Source organism: Periplaneta americana, chromosome 2, assembly GCF_040183065.1.
Source record: "Periplaneta americana isolate PAMFEO1 chromosome 2, P.americana_PAMFEO1_priV1, whole genome shotgun sequence".
Lineage (NCBI taxonomy): Eukaryota > Metazoa > Arthropoda > Insecta > Blattodea > Blattidae > Periplaneta > Periplaneta americana.
Window position 1 is genome coordinate 55,375,199 of NC_091118.1, and position 24,957 is coordinate 55,400,155.

General features: G+C 35.5%; 1 protein-coding gene and 1 non-coding gene across 3 annotated transcripts in view; both read right to left on the bottom strand.

The window, feature by feature from the left end:
• Positions 1–2,008: 2,008 nt before the first annotated feature.
• Positions 2,009–2,082, bottom strand: TRNAS-GCU (transfer RNA serine (anticodon GCU)). The gene has a single exon. It is a non-coding gene; the product is annotated as a tRNA-Ser (tRNA).
• A 346-nt stretch (positions 2,083–2,428) lies between these two features.
• Positions 2,429–24,957, bottom strand: part of LOC138693878 (uncharacterized) — a 756,839-nt gene continuing 734,310 nt past the window's right edge. Inside the window, exons 8-9 of one of the 2 annotated variants that reach the window (XR_011330579.1) lie at positions 21,453–21,575; positions 18,873–19,011 (exon numbers count right to left, since the gene is read on the bottom strand). Coding sequence is in view for 1 of the 2 variants with exons in the window: in XM_069817676.1 (XP_069673777.1) it covers positions 18,707–19,011 (305 nt within the window). In the remaining variant the exon portion in view is untranslated. Of the gene's footprint in view, positions 19,012–21,452; positions 21,576–24,957 lie in introns of both variants that reach the window. The other variant, XM_069817676.1, reaches the window with a different exon arrangement.

Consider the following 24,957-nt stretch of genomic DNA (forward strand, 5'->3'; position numbering starts at 1 on the left):
TGGTTAGCATTTGTGACGTGTTCTGCAGATCATTTCAAACACGTTATGAAGAACACATCACAGCCATAACAAAATTACATATCACATCCACATATACAGGAAAAAAAAATGAAAAGCACCAAGACCAGCAGCAACCAGTTCTGAAGATGGTCCATAACAGACCGAAACATGTTAACCTGGTACGATAGAATTTAACGGAGGGAAGACATGTAATACATATTCCGAATATAATTTTTATTTCTTTTCTTTAGTTTAATTTGTTTTTGTTTCTAATTTCTATTTATATCAACATAAATTTACAGAACACAAGAAAAAGAAACATATAAATATAACTACAAGAACTATTTCAGTATACAATTGTATTGCTTTTCTTACTTTTATTTATTTGGTTTGTTTTTTGTTCGAGAAATTTTTATTTACATGAAAATGAACGAATTTTTACGAATCTTGGTACTAGCGGCAGATCTAAAATGCACCCACCAATCTATAAACATGTTGATACAACATAATTGTGTTGAGCGTTATCATGCTACTATGTCTAACTAATCATCTATTTTTGAGTCGGCGTGGGTAGCGTAGTCGGTATAGCGCTGACCTTCTGTGCTTGAGGTTGCGGGTTCGATCCCGGCTCAGGTCGATGGCATTTAAGTGTGCTTAAATGCGACAAGCTCATGTCAGTAGATTTACTGGCATGTAAAAGAACTTCTGCTGGACAAAATTTCGGCACACCGACGACGCTGATATAACCCCGGCAGTTGCGAGCGTCGTTAAATAAACCATAATTAAAAAAAAAAAAAAAATTCTACATTTGATTTTATAAAGATACGCGAGAGCAGCGCAGTCAGGAAGAGAAACTTTCTCCCATAAGAAAATTCTGGGAAATTTGGCTTCAAATTTTGATTAGAGTTTTATTACTGCATTTTCAGCACAGGAATCCTCTTCAGCTTCAACTGGAGGTGTTTTGGTTTAATTTCGTACACTTTCCTTTATTTTCTTCGGTAGCTGAATACGTAGTGAGTTTTCGTTTTCTGTTTTATTGTTTCTTTTTCTTCTTTCTCAATACGCTCGTTTCCTACAATTATTCTCAATCTTGAATAATTTCGAGGGAAAAATTGTTCCGGGACCGGGTATCGAACCCGTACCAACGCTCTACCAACTGAGTTATCCGGAAACTCTATACCAGACACCGATCCAATTTTTCCCTCTATATCCACAGACCTCAAAGTGGGCTGACAACCGTCAAACAACCAACATTGAGTGCACACTAACTCTGTGTGACTTAAATTGTGGTTTTCTGTTAACGAACAGTGACGTGTATTATGCAAATCGAGCTTTCAGATATAACTCTCTGTAAAGTTGATTTGAATAATTTCGAGGGGAAAATTGTTCCGGGGCTGGGTATCGAACCCGGGACCTTTGGTTCTCAATCTTTCCTAATGTATCTTCCATTAACTTTTCCCTTTAGCTGCAACTTCATCCCGGAATGTATTCTGGATTCTTGACACTGTCACAAACTTCATCATCAAACTCTACATTGTCTTCAGCACCATCATCTGAACTTTCATCTATAATTTGCATAATAATAGTGTCAGGATTATCACGTAAGTTTTCATCCAGTGTTACTTTGTTAGATAAAACAAACTTATAAGAAAAAAACTGCACTGACAGAAAATGTTTTATTAGTACTATTGATACGTAAATATGACGTACATTTCAAATATATCTTATAATAACTTAGCTAAATCGTGTAAGTTACAACCTGCTGTCACGACTGCTAGTCAGCAACTGACAAATGGACGCATAGCTAGAAGAAGGAGGAGCTCACTTGGCGGGAAAAAGAGTGAGGATGAATTTTTTACCCATTAGACGTCAAAATTACGTACGATAGAATTCTAGGGTTAAACAAAATCTACATACATAGGAATATCTTGAAAGGTAATACTACCCCATATAATGGTGTTTCAATTTACTTTTCAAACACAACTTTATAATTTCAAGGAAAAAATTGTTCTGGGGCCGGGTATCGATCCCGGGACCCTTCGCTTAGCAGACGAATGCTCTACCGACTGAGCTACCCGAAGAACTATACATGACACCGTCACAATTCTTCCCTTTATATCCACACAACTCAAATGGGCTGACAAGACGCCAGAAACCCAACATTGAGTGCATACAATTCTGTGTGGCTTAAATTGTGGCTTTCTGTTAATGTACCTACTGTAACGAATATATTTGCAAATCTGGCTTCCAGGTAGAAGCTCCCTATGAAGCAGGTTCATAGGAAACTTCTACCTGAAAGCTAGATTTGGATACTACAACTTTATATTTGTAGTCTGACTTTTCTGAGAAGTTTCATCGCTACCTTGTTACCCATAATAACAATATCAATCTCGTTAAGGTTGAGGATACATAAAATTTCACACATCAGTGACATTAAGTTATTTTTTTATTTACAGTTACAAGGTCCCCAATTACTGAGAACCTCTTTTTTCATACAAAAATAACTTACACAATATTTATATACATAAATTATGTAAACATATTTACAATAAATTAAACTGTAAATTCGGACCATTTTTGGGGGGAAGGAGAGGGAAATATAAAGGCTTCTCTTTAGGAGGAACTGAACGAAGTACCAAAATTGTTTTTTTCCTCGCTACACGTACCATACAAAATACCCACTCTCTTAAAGGAATGTGATTGCATGAGAAAATTGAAAGAGGTTTTATTTTAACAACAATTATTTTTTTTGTGTTTCGTAAAATGAGAAATTTTAAAACAACTATTTGTTGCAAGAAACTAATTATGCGTGAAAATTGTCATGCTACTTATTTGCTTTTTAGTATTTACTGTAGAATATAAAATTATCTCCTACCACACAAAATAAATACAAAGTTAAAGCTGTGGGAAATAATGTCAAAATACAAAAAATAGTAAATATTATATGTAACATAGCAGTAAAATGTAATATGAGTTTACATTAAACGGCTATTATTACTTTAATTTTAAAAATAATTCGTGTAGATGTTTCGAAGCCTTACAAAAAATTGGGATTGGCTGCATAATTCTGTATTATGATTAATAATTTATCAAGCGAAACAATATTAGACACACTAGTCATGTATAAGTGAAACATTTAAAAAGAATACCCTTACATCCAAAGGGGACCGGATACTTCCTATCTCGACAATGTTAAATTGCCAATATTTTGGTACACTCAGTTCCTAAACCATTGAAGATACAGACCCGAAACTTTTACAGGTTGTTGCTTAATACTTTCTCTGTCCATTAAAACATTTAAATTGGTTTTACTCTCATTCCCGCTGATTTTTTTCCTTAATTTTTTGCCATATATATATATTTTTTTAAATTCTTGTAATTCTACATTTAATGCAAAGGGTATTACCACAGTCTAGTATATACAGTCACGAAGCTCAATACGTAGTAAATATGCATCCATAGACAGTTGCTAACCACTAGGATCGCTAATATCGCCTCATTACAGACAATGCGAAATAGTACTGGCACAGTCTATTCTTCCTAGCACCTTCACAACTCAAGCTTCGTGACTGTATAAACTAGACTGTGATATTACTATGGTTATATGTGGTAAAAATTAAGTTTCTATCTGGAATAGGTTTCTCACTGAGTTTAGTACTACTCAACGTTTAATAAATGCGGAAAGGAGAAAAATATGTGAAGAAAAGTGGACGTAACAGAATTTTGCCTTGCATACAGTTACAAACCTAATAAAAATGCACACTTGTTCGAAGACTTTAACTCTGATATTTTGAAATAATAAATTTAAATTATCACTGCATATAAATCAAGGATTTTTTTTTAATTTAAGCTACTTCGTAGTATTTGATCCCCTAGCTTGTGTTCATGTAACTGTTTTAGATTTTTTTGTATCGTTTATCGTATTGGTGATTAATGCAGTGATGAATCATGGCATGCAAATTTCCAATCCGGCATTTGTTTTTGTAACTGAGAGAAACCTTAAAGAAAATGTTTAAATAATAACAATGCAGAGTTTACTAAACATTATTTTGGCTGTCACATATTGTGTATGAAAAAAATTCGATCAATATTTGAGGAGAAATTATTTTAGAGACAGACAGACAAGCGGCAAATTAAAATCTACCATTCGGTATAGCTGATGCAGAAATCTAAGTTATCTTAGAATTTTTAAAACCTACCTGGGTAAAAGAAAAAAGCAATAAAAAAATTAAAGAAAGAAAGAAAAACCAGAACAATACGTCAGGATATCTCTATAAAATGAATACATTTATAATCAACACACTATTGTCAGAAAATCAGAAAATACACACTCCATCCGTGTAATTTCGACAAAAAGTAACAAAACATTAATTGCAAAGCTTTGTTGAGCAAACTAAAAAGGAAAATTGGAATTCTGATTTAATATTTATCTTGCACGCATACGTTTAGTAGCCTAGGCCTACAGTTTGTACAATTACGTAAAATTTTGTTACTCCCCCTCAAATGTTGACTTAAAAAGTTGGCAATCATTATTTGCTTTTAAGGCTCAATTCACACGGACCACAACTTTGCGATTATTTTGTAGTTTTTGTGTGATTGTGCTGTCGGAGGAACCGACCACAATTAGATTTCTCTTTTGTGGTCGGTTGAAATCCATATCGACTATTTTTTTCCCGAAGTTGGACGTTAGCTTCATCGTTATTAAATTTATATTAATAGGAACTACAATCTAAATGCAATCATTTGTTCCCACATTTTCGGAAACAAGTATTTCACTATTAGAAGATGATAATAGACTCCCAATAACATGTATGCATTAGATATGCTAAATGTAAATCGATATGTCGAAGTATTCGATACATTTTATTTTCAATATTTATTGAAAATATGAATACTTTCTAACAGTGGAGTACGCAGAATTTTGTCAAGAGGAGTGGGGTCATTATTAAAATTGTTTACAATTTACATTATCGGTATTTTAAATGTTGTGTATTATTATTATTATTATTATTATTATTATTATTATTATTGTTATGTTACTGTATATTATTATACAATGTTCTAATGGAACATATTCATTAATACCTTTTTGAAATCTTTGATACGTATTCTTTTCACAATCATCCAATTTTTAACAAAGAACAAGTTACGTAAATTTAATATTGTGTTGGATTCATTTTATTACAAGGTCGGTACTAGGCGGCATGTCTCTTTATAATGAAGACAGCATTGTTATAATTCGAACGTTAAAAAATGTTATGTTTTATTTAACGACGCTCGCAACTCCCGAGGTTATATCAGCGTCTCCGGTGAGCTGGAATTTTGTCCCGCAGGCGTTCTTTTACATGCCAGCAAATCTACTGACATGAGCTTGTCGCATTTAAGCACACTTAAATGTCATCGACCTGGCTCGGGATCGAACCGGCAACCTCGGGCATAGATGACCACCGCTATACCACTGCGCCAACTAGGCCCACTATAATTCGAACGTGTCGCAGCATCAAGTACACGGATTATATTGAAGGAGGTGTAGGAGGTCTATGCCTAATGTCGATATAGATTTTGTTACTCTGAGTGTGAATAATTAGAGAAGGGAAAACGATTATGGATTAAAAAAACTCAAATGTAAATATATAATTTTTTTTTAAGTTCAAGAGGGGGATTCAAACCAGGTAACCCCATTGCGTACGCCCCTGCTATCTTACGAGCGAGATATCATTTCGATAATATTTAAAACTGATGTTAAATTGTTTTTGTTTTTTCATTGTCATTTAATACGAGATAAATTAACTTCGTCTGTTAAAAATATTTCATACCCTCGCTACGGAACACCGTATACGTCCCACAACAATTGCAATTATTACAAAATAACACCGCTAATATTTCGGTAATGTTGAAATTAAGGAAATCGAATCTGGCAGGCTAATCAACCAGAATGTACGTTATATCAGGCTGGCCAATGGTATGGATTTTTTTTTATGTATTTCTATAAGATTAAAGAAATGCATCCAAATTAAACTATATGAGTAGAACAAACTTAATTACTTGAAATTCAGATATCGTGTTCACTTTTGACGTCAAAGACCTATATTCACTTTGCAAGTAGAGAATAATGTAACATTTTGACACGAAATATTTGCTACGCCACACGTGGTACCATGAAAAAAAGAAGTGTAAAATGAACTTCGCTCCTTGAGATTTCCCGTGCGGTCCGTCTAATTGCATTCTTTATTTAAATGTGTGTCTCGAGGTTCTCCACACGGTCCTCTCCTTAATGTGTTAAAAGGTAGGTTAAATCCATTATCAGCTTTTCCCTTCAAAAATATTCGTACAGTCCTTCAAGGAAACGGTGAAAAACGAAGTGGGACAAGTGACCAACAGGCTAGGAGTTCACATAGATTGTTTCGCACAGCCCCAAATTCTCTTGCACCGACGAACGAGTGCATATTTTTTAATTGCTTCTACTTCTCTTTCATTCATTCATTCATTCATTAACTCCATTTTCGGCTTTTCTCCTTTAGAATTATCTTAAGTTTCTTAAAAGCAATGGTGAAAAATGGAGTGAGACAACTGGCCGACAGGCTTGGAGCTCAAATAAATTCTTCCTCAGAACCCCAAATTCCCTTGCAAGGACGCACGATGGCGTATTTTTACCTATTTTTCTTCCAATATTCCTTTCCTGCATTTAGAAGAAACAGACAAAGGTTTATAGTTTATACCTATTATTGGAGAAAAATTCGTTCCGGCACCGGGAATTGAACCCAGGACCTCTCAGCTATGCGTGCTGAGCGCTCTTTCCATCTGAGCTATGCCGAGACCAGATTTACGGCGCCGGCCGAACTCTCCTCCTAGTTTACTTTGTCTGCATCACTTTAAAAATACAGAAATTACTTAAAACAAATCGGTATAGATATTCGGTGTTCAGTCCGTTAATTGTATCGTCATCGTAATAATGCTACTTTTGACAATTACTGAATAAAAAACTAATATTATAAGTATTTTGTCACAGAAACACAAAATGATTCTTATTGTTACATGTCTTTATTTACCACGAATTAAAATTGTGTTTACAACATCCTCGATATAGCCTTCACGGCTATCTTACAAAACCGGATTTAGCTGAAGTTCGTATAACTTCCTTGTGTGCAGTTCGAGTGACATCTTTGAACGCAGACTTAGCAGATTTACTACTTTCTGCTGGACACCTTTGACCACCCCCATTCATATGTCGCACAGTTGCCACATTCCTAGCGACCCTCGATACTGGCTGAAACTTCAATCCCGTTCTCGTTGTGGTTTTCGTTTCCGGTTTATTGTGGACTAGCCTTAACACTCGTAGACCCGGTACAGCCCACGTAGAATGACAACAGAGACGGAAGATTGAGAAAATGTGACACCTCACTTAGACGAAAAATAGTTGGCAATCATTTGCGTCACAATCAGTTTATTCATAGTTGTGGCAACTCTCCCTTCACGTGGAGATGAAAGGAAGTCGTCACTTTTTTAAAAGAGAGTTGTGATTGGTTATTGACAGGCGAATACAAGATTTCTGTCGCGTAGAAACATATTTATTCATGACAGCCAATTAGTAGGGGGTGGTAGAGGGTCAGTCGGCAAAGCATTTTGTTTGAAATGACACTCGAAAAAGTTGAACAGACATTACTCCCTGTAACTCCCCAAAATTATTACGATTCTCGGTAAAATCTTACAAAACATTTGTTGTTCATTTAATAAATTAATCATGAATACGAGACTTGATCAATAGAGAGAATTGTTGAAAGAAAAAATTAGTGAAATGGAATTTCTTCGAAGTGTTGCTGAATACACTTTATTTCAACATCAGAAAAGTAAAAACGTACATAACGGTGTATTATGAAACTAGTTTATAATATTATATTTTATGGCATGAATCAATGTTTAAGAAAATAGCTTCGATGGTTTCCTAATTTTGACGAATGCAATAACTGTGTAACATTACAATAAACGTGTTTCATACCCTATTTTTCCGATAAATTACTGATAGTTTGGTATCATGATGATGATCGAATTGCTATGACAGCAGTGACGTATTCAAATATTATTGCATGGAAAATAATTTAATAATATTAATTTAATGACTCAAGTTAAGCCGTCATAATAGAAGTCGTGATGTTTCAGTTGGAATGGTAATATTTCACTGCATTTGCACTGTACACTGGATTTCAAAGATAGATGCCCCTACTCATCGATAGTGATCGATAATTTATTCGTGTAAGTGTGGCTTCTTAGTTATTCCTTTATGAATAGATGGCGAAGATAACAGTCAGTGTCGCCAATAGCACATAAATATACCCGCATTACGAAATTCAAACTTTCATCCCTCTCTAATGATTTCAGAAAATCTAGATTTAGCAGGAAACCGCCGATACTGTCAATTATGAGAATAATTTATAGGCCTACTTAATCTACATCAGCATTTTCCAAAATACAGTAAAATTCCTCGTATTTGGCATCCAAATAACCGGCAATACCAAAACAAAGGCACTTTTGGCCAGGAAAAAAAAAATAATAATTCATTCGAAAGGGAAGAGTCAGCCAAAGATGTGAGTGGTTTTCGTGGATCGCACATGCCGCATATCGTATTTACTCTTTACATTCTTCATGCGTGAAAACATAGACAGAAGACCCCGTTATGTCCTTGGAGTAGATCGGGTAGCATCGGTAAGCTATCAGCAACAATTCAGAGACGATATCTTTAAATTTACCACTTGAACTCACCCATTTCGAAGAAGGGGTGTTAGATGAATCTAAATAGACAAGTGTGAAATTCTATGTTCTTACAGCGCGTAAAGTTTCATTCCAGTGATGGATAGTATCATGGCTATTACCGCTAGGCGCTGCTGTTGCACAATGGATTCCGCGAAACGCAAGTGAAATGTTCTTACGCTCATCGAGCGCTACTTCATAGTTGCGACGTTGGCTATACTGCTCTTCATGTCACATGGCCGCCATTTAAAATTTCATTGTCATAAGGTTACGAAAACTTTTAGTATTTTTACACTATTATATATTACTGTAATACAATAATTATGAACTGATGAATATTCATTACCGTATTCTGTACTAAAAACAAACGTTGTACGTATTTCAAAACTTTATTTTTAAATATCTCTATGAAAATTGCTACATTTCAACGTGGAAAAAAAAAAGTTTGTGCAATACAGCACGTCTTTACATAATCTATAAACGTATTTTCCAATTATCCGGCAAAATCAGTTATCCGGCACTGGCTTTGTCCCATAGTTGCCGGTTACGAGGAATTCTACTGTACTTTTTTACCCGTTCTAATGATAGGTTCACCTATTGAGAACTAGCGGAACTGTTTAAAAGTTTGTCGATTTGTTATATCTTTGGTTCTGAGTTATTCCGTGGTTAGAAAGTTTGCTTACACGACCACAAAATTGGAGGTCGAGTAATTATTTTGAACGCCAATGTACAATGTACAATAATATGGCATATTGACTAACGATGAATACAAAAAATAAATAAATAGAAAGAAACTGATGGAGTGAAGAAAAAAACTGCGAAATTATAAGACTTGAAATGATGAAGAACGATGAAAAGAAAATAGTGAACGTCGAATATTAGAAAGAATGGAGTTTATCATAGCACAGAATCACCCAACGCATATCGTTGCTTCACGCTTTTCGATACTGTAACTTCGATTTTACGGCCAAACTTTTGTTTACGTAAGAACGGGGTTAATATGACGCGACACAAAGTTACTTTATTTACTATAAATTATTTTTAGAACACGCTTGCCATAATTTTGATCAGAGTACGCAGTCTGTTATAAATAACGCTTACGTTATGGGGAAACAATTAATGATAAGAATCTGAACATAGAGCGTTAAACTAGGTATATCGAGATGAAGTGCAGATACAGCACGCCAAGCAGTCATTAAAATTGATGACGCTTGCAGCCGGGAACTGCTCTCACATTTAAAAAAAGGTCACAGCTTCGCAACGTGGGTGTATAAAAGCATCCGAAAATCTTTAGCACGCAGAAACTGTATAAGCTTTTGAGGCGGACCTCAAAGAAAACACAGAAAATTTGTACTATCGAAGAAAGGCAAAGTTGTCTTTTTAAGTTGCCCAACAAAAGAAGGTAAACTATTTGAATATTAGAGCCTATAATACATTTTGTGCGAGATCGTGCGTATTTGCTTGTTTTCCGCACAGAACCAATACGCGGTAAGTGTGAAATACCACATTCAGTATTCCCAACGTAACACACATAACAATTTCCCTCTTCTTACCGCTTAAGCGCGACATTCATTTTACTGCTTTAGGCTTTTAACATATTATTTTTAGAGACGTTTAACATAGTAATAATTATAAATTGGAAGCTTACCACTGTAATTTCACCTAAATTGCAATGTTAATTATTGTTTTTAAATATTTGGAAGAATTAAGTAAAGTCTACTACTCCACGAAACTTATTACATTCCTGATACAAGTAACATTAAGGAAGCCGTGAAAAAATCAACTAGATTCCAGATGCGGATGTTATTACTGCAATATGTTATATAAATAATATTGTTAAAATATTAAAATGAAAAATAAATCATTACATAACCTTGCCGTTTGTTTTAAGTTCGCATTTATAGACTGGGGGGTGGGGAAAGACGGACGTATATCACGGCCTGCTGGAGTATAGTAAACACAGAAAACATTTTATAGCAACAATGTTGAAGAAAGATATTTTGGTGTTCTTAAGTTGCCGTCATTAAACAGAAACCAACATGGAGATTTCACTGCAACTAATTAGAAATTCGTCTTTCAGATATGTAATAAACGATCTTCGCACAAAGTAATGTACGATACACGAGCGGTATGTTTGTTTTCATGTTCTCGGAAATTAAAAAAGCTCAACTACGTTTCGCTTTTTCAATCTTTTCCTCGACCATGAAAACGTCAACATACCGCTCTTGTAACGTATATTACTATTGTTTCAAACGGATTTCTTACGAATAATTTGGTTAATCTTTTCAATCCAAATGCACTATTTGTCAACGCAATATATTGGTTTACCTGTGAGGCCTGTCATCTGTACAGACTCGAAGGGGACCGATGGACCAAAATTTAAGAAGTGATGTTACATGTTAAATGTAACAAAACTTTTGTTACGCTTTTCCTTCGATGAAGCACCATTAAGTAAGAAAAAAAAAAGTATTTGTCTAATATTTGCAGCTCTCTAATGAGGTAATGGCCCGAGAGAAATGGCTGATTCTATAGAAGCAGATAGGTAAAAATAATCTAAAAAATTTGTCTTGAGTCTATTTTTGCAAATTAAACGGATGCACTGGAAGGAATGGTGAGCGGGAAAAGAGTTCGGGTAGGAGAAGATATCAGATGATAGACGACATTAAAATATATGGAGAAAGCTGGGTTTGCAGTGAAAGACCTACCCTTGGGCAGAAAACTAAATGAAATGAAACCGTTTAGCCATGAATTTAAATTGAATTAAAATAAATCTTGCAACACAGCGCACTGTCACCCGCTGAGTACAGCAGAGAGGGAGGAAGGTAAGGAGTGGTGCCACGCTTGGTAAAGTTATTGCAGTAGCCGTGATGTTGCCAAATGCTTCATATAAACATAGAGATTTCCTCTAAAACGGTGAATATTAAAGAAAAAAAACTTATTTACGTTTTTCAAATCCTTCCTCATGATCTATTACCAGTTTCATTTTGGTGCAGAGGTTATCATACACCCTGTGTAGTTAGGAGAATCGGTATGCAGTGTAATTTTTAATCAACTCTGAGAATCAAAATATTACATATTATACAGTGCGTATATTTTATCTATATCCACGCGCGCCTATAAGACTAAAGTCGGCAGTCTGTTAACTGCGAGCGCTAAATGTTATTTGTAAACGGGTACAAATTTCATTTTATCAGTAAATTTCATTTTAGATAATTGCTTGAATATTTAAAAACTGCCGGTTTATAATTCAACGTAACAGACGAAATATTCTGTATGAAATGGAAAGATTCGAGCAAGAGACAGGAAAACCTGGAGACATATGAAAAGGTCCATGCTAGTCCTCGACAACGTAAACGTGAAGAGAACTGACAAAGTAACAGCAAGTAGGAAACTAGAATTTAAATTAGAGGTTCAGATTTGTTAGACGAAAATGCTTCGGAGACGGTTACGATTTTTTCAACTTCAAATTCTTAATTATTATAACACCTAAAACTTACTGGCGATATTTTTTCCCGATCGTTTCTTTAATCGGAGATCCGGTGAAACAAATTCTTTGTACGGGAGCTACAGCCTGTCTTGCCGAGATAATATTTTAATCTGTCATTTTCTACTTGGTTATTTAACGACGCTGTATCAACTACTAGGTTACTCGATGGGATAGGTGATAGCGAGGTGAGGCCGAGGATTCGCCATAGATTACCTGACATAAGCCTTATGGATGGGGAAACCCTCGAAAAAAACCCAACCAGATAATCGGCTCAAGCGGGAATCAAACCTACGCCCGAGCGCAACTCTGAATCGGTAAGGAAGTGCCTTAGCCGACTGAGCTACGCCCGGTGGCTTTAATCTGTCGTAAGTATGAATAAATTTGGAAGTCACTAAATAAATTTACATTCTTGAAAGTGAACTGAGGCGTTGCGATAGACTACTTGCAGGGTGAAAATGGCAAATTTCTGAGAGTCTTTAACTTATTTAAATATATAAATTTTTAATTTCCAATCCCTTATTATAGTCTAAAATGTATAGTATTCCAAATAATATAAGGTACAGGCCATTTTGATCTGTTTGTTTTTTAATAAGTGCATGGGCCTTGAAATGTCCGACATGCCACTAGATGTGAGGGTGATATTATTAGTATAGGTTAAACTAGATCTAACTCAAATTTCGAGTGATCACATATTATGGCAGTTGACGTGATAAAAACATAACAAATTGTCATAACTAACGGAAAATAAATGAGGGGGAAATGGGAAATGTAACGTATAAATTGAATGGTTACAAAAACTCATGCCCACTTAGGAACTCATACGTCTATATACAAATTTGGACGTGAACACCCTCTTCTTCCAAAGATAAACTTCTTTTACATGCTGTAAAACTACTACATGGAACACCCGACGTTTACGTGCGTTCCGAAAGAAGACATAATAAGAATTTTTATCGATCTAATCAATTCGCCGCTCTTGATCTGGTTTGAACCCGTGAATCTTTGATATAGTGGCACTTATGACTATGGAAATAATAGGAAGTAAATCTGTCAGACGCGATTCTTGCTTTCACCCTAGGATACAACCTCTAAGACAGATGGCTATTTGTGCCACTTTTTCAATTAACAACGACAGACCTGAAAGAATTTTTATTTAAGAAACACAGAAAAAGGGACGTAACCCAATAGAACTTATATGGGCCAGGGAGAGACTAAAGCTAAGGATATAAGACTATTGCTTTCCTAAGTCTTCTGAAACTATTAAACGGAAAGCGACGCGTTGTCATCAAGTTGACTCTTTGTTGCCACATAGCGGTCTAACATTCAAGGTTTGTTGAGTATTTTCAGCTAATTATGAGTGTTGAAAAGTATGAGTATTACAAGTGATTTGAATAATAATTTAAAGGAAATATCGGTAATAATTTGATGGCATTAAAAAGTCTTCGCTGACACAAAGCAAATTTGTAATTCACGAGATATTTTTAATCGCATTTTTAACTACGCTGTAACAACTACACATTTGTGTAGCATCGGTGGAATTGGTGATAGTGAGATGGTATTTGAGAAGATGAGACTGAGGATTTTCCGGGCAATTACCTGATATTCGCCTTATAATTAGAGAAAATTTAGATAAACGAGTAAATCAGTCCAAGTGAGTTTCGAACTTCGGAGCGTTGCTAGCATATCTACTACTGTTAAGGTGATCAGTTTTTTTCGTAATCATGTACTGTGATTACCTTGTTAACTGTATGCATATCGAAATAAATTTGTATGAAAAGATTTTATTGGAACTAGAATGCTTCTGTATATCATTCAAACTACATCGTACAAGTAACTATTTAGTTCATATGAACCATCAAATTTGTTCACAGATTACATTTTTTGGTCTCCAGAACCATAAACGAACAAAATGTCAAATAAATATTTTGTTTATTTCATTTTTTGCGATTCGTAAAGGACAGCGAGGAGTGAAGCAATGATTGCAATGGAGCAGAAGGAGTTAGTCTCACCCGCTTTCGTTATTATTTCTGGCCTACAGTGAGAAAGAGAAAATTGGTGGGATTGAATATAATAACACGTGCGTAAGATACGCGCATCTCTGCTAAAGGCCATAGACATGATGCATCTAGCTATGTAAGCTCATTTACGTTTTCGTGAAGGGACTTTAGATGTTTTGATTCGAAAATGGCTGGACAGAGAATGTAAACCCAATAGAACACATATGGTATAGAGAGTATCTAGCTAAAACACCTGTTATTCTAAGACACAAACGTCTCAAGTAATACATAGGTCTACATCCATCAGCAGTGGCAAGCCACATAGTTATCGAGACTGAAACTTGTGATTTATTTCGTAAAGGAAGACTCTACACATAAGAAAAACCTGTAAAATTTAAGTTAAAAATTAGAGAATTTGATATTTGAATTTAAAAAATAATGATAATTAGAGAAGCCATTTTTTATTTACCTCTCCTAACAGGACGAAAATAATTCCAGAGAAAACACATTGATAAGAATTCTGAATTAGACAGCAACACTGAATTTCATTTGTTTATCCTAAGTTTAGATTCTTTGATTTGATTTTTTATACACATAGATACTGTAAATATGTATCTTTCTTCCCAAGAAATCTTCAGTGTTCGACACAATGACATTAAATAATCACACACGCTGGATTGGAAGTAATATCAACCATTCACTTATCTGCAGGAAGATTTTTTTCAGATGATTAAAAAAACTTGTTTTACCTTTCATCTAGTTGTAAACATAATAATTATAGTAATAAATATTTTGACTTTTAAAGCGGCATTTGTTATATACACACACACACTACAACGTTCACTTTCCAAATTTGGATTATATTTTTAATATGTATTGACTTCTGAAACAATTTCCGCAAACTTCTTTCTTCATTTCTTGTGTCTATACACACAGTGACATTTCCTGGATATTCTGTCAGGTCATACATAAGCACAAAACACTGATTTGCTCATGTTGTTAACTTTTTATATTATTCACTGCCAAGCCATGAAATATTTTAGCGTCTTTTAACATCAACTGCGCACTGAGATAGCCACTTGTTTTTCTTCTTCTACTTCTGTAATTAAAAGAAAACAATTGACACACGCTCTGCACACGAAATATAGCTCTTTGGTTGTCATAGAAACGTACTATAATGTACATTATTCTTTTTAGCGCTAGACATCTTTCAAAGGAATATTAAAAAATTATATATATGCACACTCATTCATATGTTATTAAACTTTAATATGGAGGGAAAAACTTTTAAATTTTTGCTTTTCTTTCATAGCACAAGAAAAGTATACAATATTTGATTATGACGAAAATGGATCGCTAAATCTGTTGCTAGTTATCGATGATAGGATTTATTTTATTTCTGGTTCAGTTAAGTTGTAACAGTGAAAAGAACACTTCTCAATGTTTGTATCTTGGGAAATATTACGTAAATGCCATTTAAAACTGATGCATACAAATAAACATATTCTCTTTCGTTCTAGAAAGAGAAACGTAAGTTTTCTGAATTTACAAATGTTCGTTTATTGCTTTATAAAAACTTACATAAGTCTCTCTCACACCTCTTAAAAGAATGTAAAGCTAAATTTCAATAGTTGGCTTTCACTAACTGTAAGTATGGTGAACTGACACTTCTTAACTGTATAAATTCAGCTATATAAACATTCTCCTACAAGATTTGAGATTATCTCCCAGCGGAATTCATTAATTCCTCCCCAAGAAAATCATAATGGGATAGTCGAAGAGTTAAATTTAAATTGATCGGCAGTTGGATAGCAAGTTTTACCTCGAGCCCTGTTATCCAATGACAGAATTCTTTAAAGCGCAGTATATCTGTAACAAAGAAACCCCGTCTATATTTTTCATACAAAGACAGCAGTGATAACGATATTTATCATCCAAATAAATCCATCATCATTCGTTGGGTTTGCGGCAAAATTCTCAGATCAATTATTGACAATTACTTTTTCATACAGAATAACAAATGATTTTTTTTTTCAGACATCAATAGAATTTCATTTTGTATTCAACATATATTAATAAATAATTAATATAAGTAACGGATATCAAAGAAAAAAACGCAATATTGAGTTACTTAAAGTAGTTACAGTGGAGTACCTTCGTTGTTTATAAAAACTATTAGCCAATCAAAAGTCATTTTATACGTTTGTACGTACTATCTATTACATTATTGGTCTTCTATGTCTGCCCCTACCTAGACGATGTAACCACTGTCGAACGATGAATTCAGTGACTGGTAGATAGAGAGCGTGGTGTAAACAGCAGGGTGAGTACAAACACTGTACATACTTGTCTCTAAGCGTTGGAGGCACCAAGCAGCAGATTTCCTGTACGTTTCAACTTACTTTTTTGTCTGAGTAAATGTATTATGAAAGGGTATAAGTCTAAATGACTTAAGAATATTTTTGGCGTTAATGTTAAAAAAATTATATTCTTTAGAGGAGTTACCACTGTAATTATTTATTCTTGAATTTGTATGTGTTATTAAAAATCTTGTCCTTATATTTGTATAATATACATATATAAGGACAAGATTTATATTATGTACAAATTTACATGCTAAAATAATTCTTAATTAAGTTTGTAACATGTTCATGTATAAGTTTAAATCCATTTCTTTCTTCTTCTTTACTGTTTCTTTTGATGTCAAAGTCAAGCATAAGCAAAGCGATCGCCTTATCGGTAACGTATTGAGTGATGTTCCTGTAGTGAGCGGAATCAGCTAGCTTTCCAAATTAGAAGTTTCCAACGGAGGGACTCCACTGTATATAATGCATTTGAGAAATATTTTCAGCTTATGGGCTTCACTTCCGAAGGACAATGCGACCGGATCGTGAAATTCATTACTCAGCTCCTTCTAGAGTAGAGATTAAGACATCTAGGGAACTTTTCCAGCTAGGTAACTCGATATTAACTCCTCAATACGATTTGCCGTACGCGTGTAAGCAGCTTTGTAGGATAGTTCTGTAGCGGTTATGTACACGTGTACGCATCATTCACGATTGCACAAAACCGGCCACAGTTCGTAATCTATTCAAGATATCTTCATGCGGTTTTTTTTTTCCGAGTATATTAAATAGACTCTGGTTTTTACTGCCATATGCTTATATTATGTTTAACCATTTCTAAAATAGGAATAAAAGTGACGTCAGGTAAATTTAATTATACTAGGGGATTTAAATACAGGTTTATCGCTTAGCACAGAGACTTTTAAATACCTAGTTGAGGGATTAATTTGCTTGAAGTGAAGTATGTGAAATTCTCATTTTTTAAAATGATTTTCTCACGGATCTTTAGGAACGTTGAAAATCATAAGCAATTATTACTTTTAAATTTACTTTTATGGTAACATATGGACTATTTTCTCTCTCAACAGGGAAATTCAGACCTGATTTCGAGTGAATCGTCATTTCTCCAAACAGTTCAAATGAAGTAACACTGCTGTCTTTGGTTTAAAAATAACTTTTTTATAAGTATTTTCCGGGTGAATTCAGCAAATCTTGTCAAATAATTTAGGACGAAGATCTGGTAACGTAAAAGCATTCATGAAAACTCTTCATAGTATCATGGATTATAAACGCATAATTTTTCTAAAATTTTGAAGTGAATATTTCTTCAGTATAGATTACATTCTCATAACGAACATCAATAAAAAGATTTCTTGTAATTTGTAGTTGATATAAAATTAACGTATTGAACTTATGATTTTTTTATACACGTCACAAATTCATTACTACCAAATTACATAATTTTTAATATTTGACGTGCTATGGCACAAACTTATTATTTTCCTTCTTTTATATTTGTGAACAGGAGGAGCATTTACATAACATGTTCTTCTTGCATTTCTATCCGGTATCTCAATTTTCGAAACATTCTGCAAGATATTTCCATCTTGAACCAGAAATAAAAGCTCAGTCATCGATCAGTGGCAACAGACAGAGCGGACCATTTCAAAGAACCACCACATCTTAAATCTCACTATAACATCGCGAAGTGGACTTACACATATTTCTTGAGATAATCTATCACATAAACGGGTGGAAAAAGCGAAGGAAAACAGTCATCCATGTTCTTTGCCTTCTCAAAGACGCCACATTGTATGATTGCTTAAGCACTATGATCCATCTCAAACACATCCTCATACGATTATATTATACATATACCATTCTTGCACGACATTCTTGTCAAACAATGCGTGATTGCAGAAGCACTATAACGTATCTGATATCTTCATACGATTAGTTACATTTATACCATTCTTGCACGAAGATTTTATAATCCAAAATGTATGATTGCATAAGCACTATAACGCATCTCAAATTTTCGTACGATTAGTTACACATATATCATTCTTCCACGGAGGTCTTGTCGTCCAACAGTATCTCAAGTTCGGCACGATCACGGAATCACTGTGACGTCACACTTGAACTTCGTTTCTTGCTCCACGTTCAGCTGCCTTAAGGAATGATGACGTAGTAGAGAAGATGTCTTCTGATTGGCTCCAATCCGCGGCAGAGGAGGATGTGTGAGGTAACAGGGGATCAGTATCACCTGAACCACCTCCTATTCTTGAAGGCTGATTTCCTTTGACAGCTGTTTCTGTGCCAGAGGATGCGGTATGTGCACCACCGAACAGAAAACTCCTCCCTAGTGCTCCGGTCACCACGCCCCTGCAAGAACTTCCGGTTCCACCACCCATCATCGTCACGATTGGATGAAATCCTAGTAACACAAAAAGTTACATCAGTAAAAAAAGTAGTGAAAAGAAAAAAAATAACACACAGAAAAAAAAACATTAAAAAAGTTGAACAGGCTCAAAAATACACACATTTTATTAAAAGGCTTTTGTCCTTTTTAATTAGGGATGTCAATCGATGTTTTATTATACCGCCGAAATGGCGATTACATCAACTTCATTTTCTCTTTTTTAGAAAGTAATTTCCTTTACTTTGTAAGCTGAAATGCCGCCACCCAAAAGTTTTGTTTGTATAACCTCCAATGTAATAGGAAATGAAAACAATTGCCGATAGCGGTTGTTACCAGTGGAAACGACGTTCAATTTTACAACAAAAAAGCAAGGGTAAAGGAATTACTTCCTTTTCATTTAGTTTTTGGTAATAAAAAATACGTGTCTGTCTCTTTTATATGTTTCTAAGACCATTTTGTAACGAAAAGTTTATACTACACACGCTTTTCGGGCTGTAAAGTAATAAAATGATAATGGAGCAACAGTAGAAAAATAATACCAGTAAAGATCAAGAGACCTCAGGAGAATATTATGCAATAATCAGATCTCATGAATCTCACAGAATAGACATGGGATTGAACACACACTGTCTCATATTTACGATGACTCATTTTAGTTGGCAGCAACGCCTTGGTATTCATAAGTCAGTCAGTTAATCAGTCAGGCAGCCAATCAGTCATACAGCAATCAGCCATTCATAAAATTATCATCCGTTCATTTAGTCATAAATTCATTGAGACATCCAGTAAGTAAGTAAGTAAGTAAGTAAGTAAGTAAGTAAGTAAGTAAGTAAGTAAGTAAGTAAGTCAGTCAGTCAGTAATTCAGTGAGTCAGTAAGTCACCGTAAGTAAATCAGTCAGTCAGTCAGTAAGTCAGCCAGTAAATCAGTCAGTCAGTGAGTAAGTTAGCCAGACATTCAGCACTCAGTCAGTCAGTCAGTCAGTCAGTCAGTCAGTCAGTCAGTCAGTCAGTCAGTCAGTCATTTAATCAATCAGCTAGCCAGTCAGTCATACAGTAATCAGCCATTCATAAAATCATCACTCACTCACTCACTCCTTCAGCTAGTCATAAATTCACTGAGTCATCCAATCATTAAGTAATTCAGTAAGTATGTCAGTAAGTCAGTCATTCAGTCAGTAAGTCAGTCATTCAGTCTGTCAGTCAGTACGTAAGCCAGTCAATAAGTCATTAAATCAGTCAGTAAGTCAGTCAGTAAATCAGTAATCCAGTTAGTAAGTCAGTCAGTAAGTCTATCAGCCAGTCAGTACGTAAGTCAGTCAGTAAGTCTGTCAGTCAGTAAGTCAGTCAGTAAATCAGTAATTCAGTTAGTAAGTAAGTCGGTCAGTCAGTCTGTAAGTCAGTCAGGAAGTCAGTCAGTCAGTCAGTACGTGAGTCTGTAAGTCAGTCAGTCAGTAAGTCAGTCTGTAAGTCAGTCAGTGTGTAAGTCAGTAAGTCTGTCAGTCAGTCAGTGTGTAAGTCAGTCAGTCAGTCAGTCAGTGTGTAAGTCAGTCAGTAAGTCTGTCAGTCAGTCAGTGTGTAAGTCAGTCAGTAAGTCTGTCTGTCAGTCAGTCAGTACGTAAGTCAGTCAGTCATTCAGTCAATAAGTCAATGGGCCAATCAGTCAGTAAGTCAGTCAGACAGTAAGTCTGTTAGTAAATCAGTCAGTTAGTCATTAAGTCAGTGAGCCAGTCAGTCAGTCATTTAGTTAGCCGTTCGGTCATTCAGGTAATAAGAGACTTATTCAGATATTTGTTCATTCATTCACTTATTCATTTAATCATTTACCTATTCATTCATTCATTCATTCATTCATTCATTCATTCAGTCAGTCAGTGATTCGACCATTCACCATTCATTCAGTATTTCGATTATTCAGCCAGTCATTCGATGATTCATTCATTCAGCCTCTAAGCCATTCAGTTATTCATGCAGGCAATCAACCGGCCACCATTTACTCTGCCAGTAAATCAAACAATATGCTCTGAAGACTGTTAGTCGTTCGGTCGGTCTCTCGGTTTGTCGGTAAATGAGTGAATCAGAGAGACAGCCAGCAATCAGTTAAATCAATCCTGTCATTCAATCATCCATTAGTCGGCAGTCAGTAATTATATCAGTCAATCAATCTTTCGATCATACACTCGGTCGGTCGTTCAGTCTGTTCACTTTTAAATTATTGCAGATTTCCTCACGCCTCTATTTGCAAATGAACTATTTTAGTTACCTTGCACCGCTTTCAAATGAGCTATAGCACAGAAAATTATGTTGGTCTCCTTTCATCTCAGTTACTTCAATATAGCGAAAACAATAAATTTTAGTTATATCATGACTTAACATTCTATCGATCGACATCCCCAATCGTTGACACAAACAAATAAAGGGAATATAAAAAACGTTCCAGAATTGCAAGTAGACGTACGTTTTGATAAGTTTGCTGATTAACGTAGATTTTGGAGAGCGGATACAAAGCCCGGATATGTGGAGGAGGAAGCAGGGCGGCCATTTTTAACGGGAGATGTCCTAAATTGTGCTCATGCCTTGACTAGACGAGAAAAAGAAGAGAGAAAAAACAGAAATAAATCAATTAGTCTAGTGTGAACATCGTAATAGTAATATATATCAAATTAACCATGATTCAGACTTATTTTAAATTTGTTAGTCACAGAATCAGTTTTCTATCATAATTTACTTCAGCGTGTACTTTACAGACAAGGCATAGAGAATTAATTCTATCACCAAAGCGTGAAAGTATTGTAACAGAATTAATGGGGCCATAAATAAGAAACAAATGAAGAGAGAAAGGCGCATTAAGTAGTCAGATCTGTTGAAATATATCGTTATTTTAATTGCCGACAACATAAACTAGAACAAATTATATTGTCCGAGAAATGTTCCTCACAACAGTTTTCTTCATTACAAACTATAACGAATCCCCTGGGTTCGAAACTCAGTACTCTTCAATGAGAAGACATTAAGTTACACAGCAGTGGTTGCGTAAGAATGAGTTGTCAATATTCTCATGAAATCTCTACCCGTGTATGGGATCGGTGCCCAACAGAGTGCTGCAGTGGAGTTAAATCGCTTACTTGAACTCGGTCGAGTGTCGCACCCTCGAGTGAGATACGATCGGTCGTGATACGCTCGTAATAAATAGAAGCACAGTACAAGGTCATCTCACCGACATGTCTTATCTTGTATGGAAGGCGACAGATAAGATAGACATATGTTTTGCTCACACGGTAAAAATAAGGCTTTATTTTCTGCGTTTATGACAAACGTTTAATGGAACAGTCAATGGAACCTACCAAAACAGTAACATGAAGTTATAAATAAAATAGTATGAAAAACTTCGATATACAGTTATTATTGCTAATTAATAATTATTCAATGTTTGATTTACCACATATATAATATGATAGGTCCATACGTAGTGTTCCGTCTATATACTGCGACAATGTAGAAACGTTTTACAAAATATTATTGATATAGCAGTAGATTAATAACAATATTAGTACAAAGATAACGTCACAGAAAATATAATAAAACGAATAATCATGCTGCATAACTGTTACAGACGCAAAGATTGATACACTAATTATTAGAGTTTATTATTATTATTATTATTATTATTATTATTATTATTATTATTATTATTATTATTACTAGAAAACTTGATACAGTTCTTGCATTATCGTATTTGTGTTCTCCGTTTATAATAATTACATTTACATCCAATAACATCTATCAGATTTGGCAAAAACAATATCACTCCTGTGTGTAGGGGGGGGGGGAACATTTACCTACAACATTTATATTACATTTTAAAGCAAGTTTTGTAGTTGTACTATGGAGAGGTTAGTTAAACACTGCAAAGTTATGAAATGATAAACATCTATGATGTTACTACACAGTTCATCGCTGTAACAAGAACGAATGTCTAACGCTCGGCTTATACCGTTCGAGGATTTATCGCTCGTGACAATTTTACCCATCATGCATGTGCGCTACCTATCGGATTATGCTATGAGCTACTTGGCGCTCGAGCGAAAACGTCCGATGCAGACCTCTGGTGCCCACCCATCATTGCGATGGTTTCGTGAGGCAGCTATAACGACTATGGTGGATGATCGTGCTAACCACCCGGAGCCTCCATACTGGTTGGATGATCGTTCACTTCTGCTGAGGTATATAGAAGTGAGGCCAATAATCGACTTGAGGAGCTTGAACTCTTTATAAGATGTCGCGCGACGGAATTATTATTTTTAAGAAGAGACGAGTACAAAAACACAAAAATGAGTTAAAAAGAAAATTAGAAAAATAACGGAACATAAAGTTATTAAAATAAAAATTAATTATAGTAAGGTAACTTGAATTTGGTAAAAAACATTGGCGAGGCGACAATAGAAGGAAGAAGAATAAAGTGTAGAAAATAAGATTTTCTGATGATACGACGTTCTTAGTAGAAAAGGAAATGATGCTAACAGATATGCTGATGGAACTAAATGACAGCTTTGAAGCCACCGGCGTGGCTCAGTCGGTTAAGGCTCTTGCCTGCTGGTCTGAAGTTGCGCTCGGGCGCGGGTTCGATCCCCGCTTGGGCTGACTACCTGGTTGGTTTTTTTCCGAGTTTTTCCCCAACCGTAAGGTGAATTCCAGGTAATCTATGGCGAATCCTCTGCCTCATCTCGCTATCACCAATCTCATCGACACTAAATAACCTCGAAGTTGATACAGCGTCGTTAAATAATCAACTAAAAAAAAAAGACAGCTGTGAGCAGTATGGGATGAAGATAAATGCAAACAAGATAAAGACCATAATGGGAATCTGAAATGAGGTAATAGAAGTAGAGATATTCATCAACACCAGTGGAGAAACGGTTAGCGAGTCTGGCCGCGAAACCATGTGGCCCGGGTTCGATTCCCAGTTGGGACAAGTTACCTTGTTGAGGTTTTTTCCGTGGTTTTCCCTCAACCCAATATGAGCAAATGCTGGGTAACTATCGGTGCTGGACCCCGGACTCATTTCACCGGCATTATCACCTTCATATCATTCGGACGCTAAATAACCTAAGATGTTGATAAAGCGTCGTAAAAACAACCTACTAAAAACTAGAGAGAATCAAATAGTCCTACTTGGGATGTATTACAGAGAGTCGTACTGAAAGTCATGAGGAAACTATTACTATAATTCCAATTTCAACAATGTAACCAAACAACTGCATGATCATAATCTACAGACGTTACACTATGTATTGACATATTATGACCTCATTAGCTTCTAACACGTGATCACAGGCAGTATTTGCAAAATTGTCGACAACGATGATTCGTTTCGACAGCGTACTGTCGCTGAATTCCTTATTAAAGTTAAAAAATCTTCTGCTCAAAATTCACCTCAGGCTTCAGCATGCATACGGAGATGTGTGCATGGGCGCCAGCAGTGTTAGGAGATGGGTGAAACATTTCGAAGGCGGGAACAAGAGCATCCAAGATGAGCCTCGTAGCGATCGCCCTCGAAATGTCTCCATGGAACGCAACAAGGAAAGAACTGATGAGTTCTGGGATGCATTCTGGTTGAATTTCCTGAACCTGTAGAGACCATAAATTAAAGCTGTCCGCTATAATAGACACTTTTGAAGCTACGTCGCGCATTGCGCGAGAAACGACCTGAAAAGAAGATAATTCTGCAACACGATAAAGCGCGGTCTCACATTGCTCGTGTCGCCATGGAGAAAATCAGGACAGTTAGGTGTGGGAAATTCTTCCGCATCCTCCCTACAGTCCCGACTTGGCAACCTCCGACTACCATCTTTTCGGTTTTCTAAAGGAACAGCTGCGAGGCCAAAGCTACGTCAATGTCTTCAGGAAGTTGGAACGGGCTTCTACCGCAAGGAAATTTTCGAACTTACAGAACGGTGGGAAAA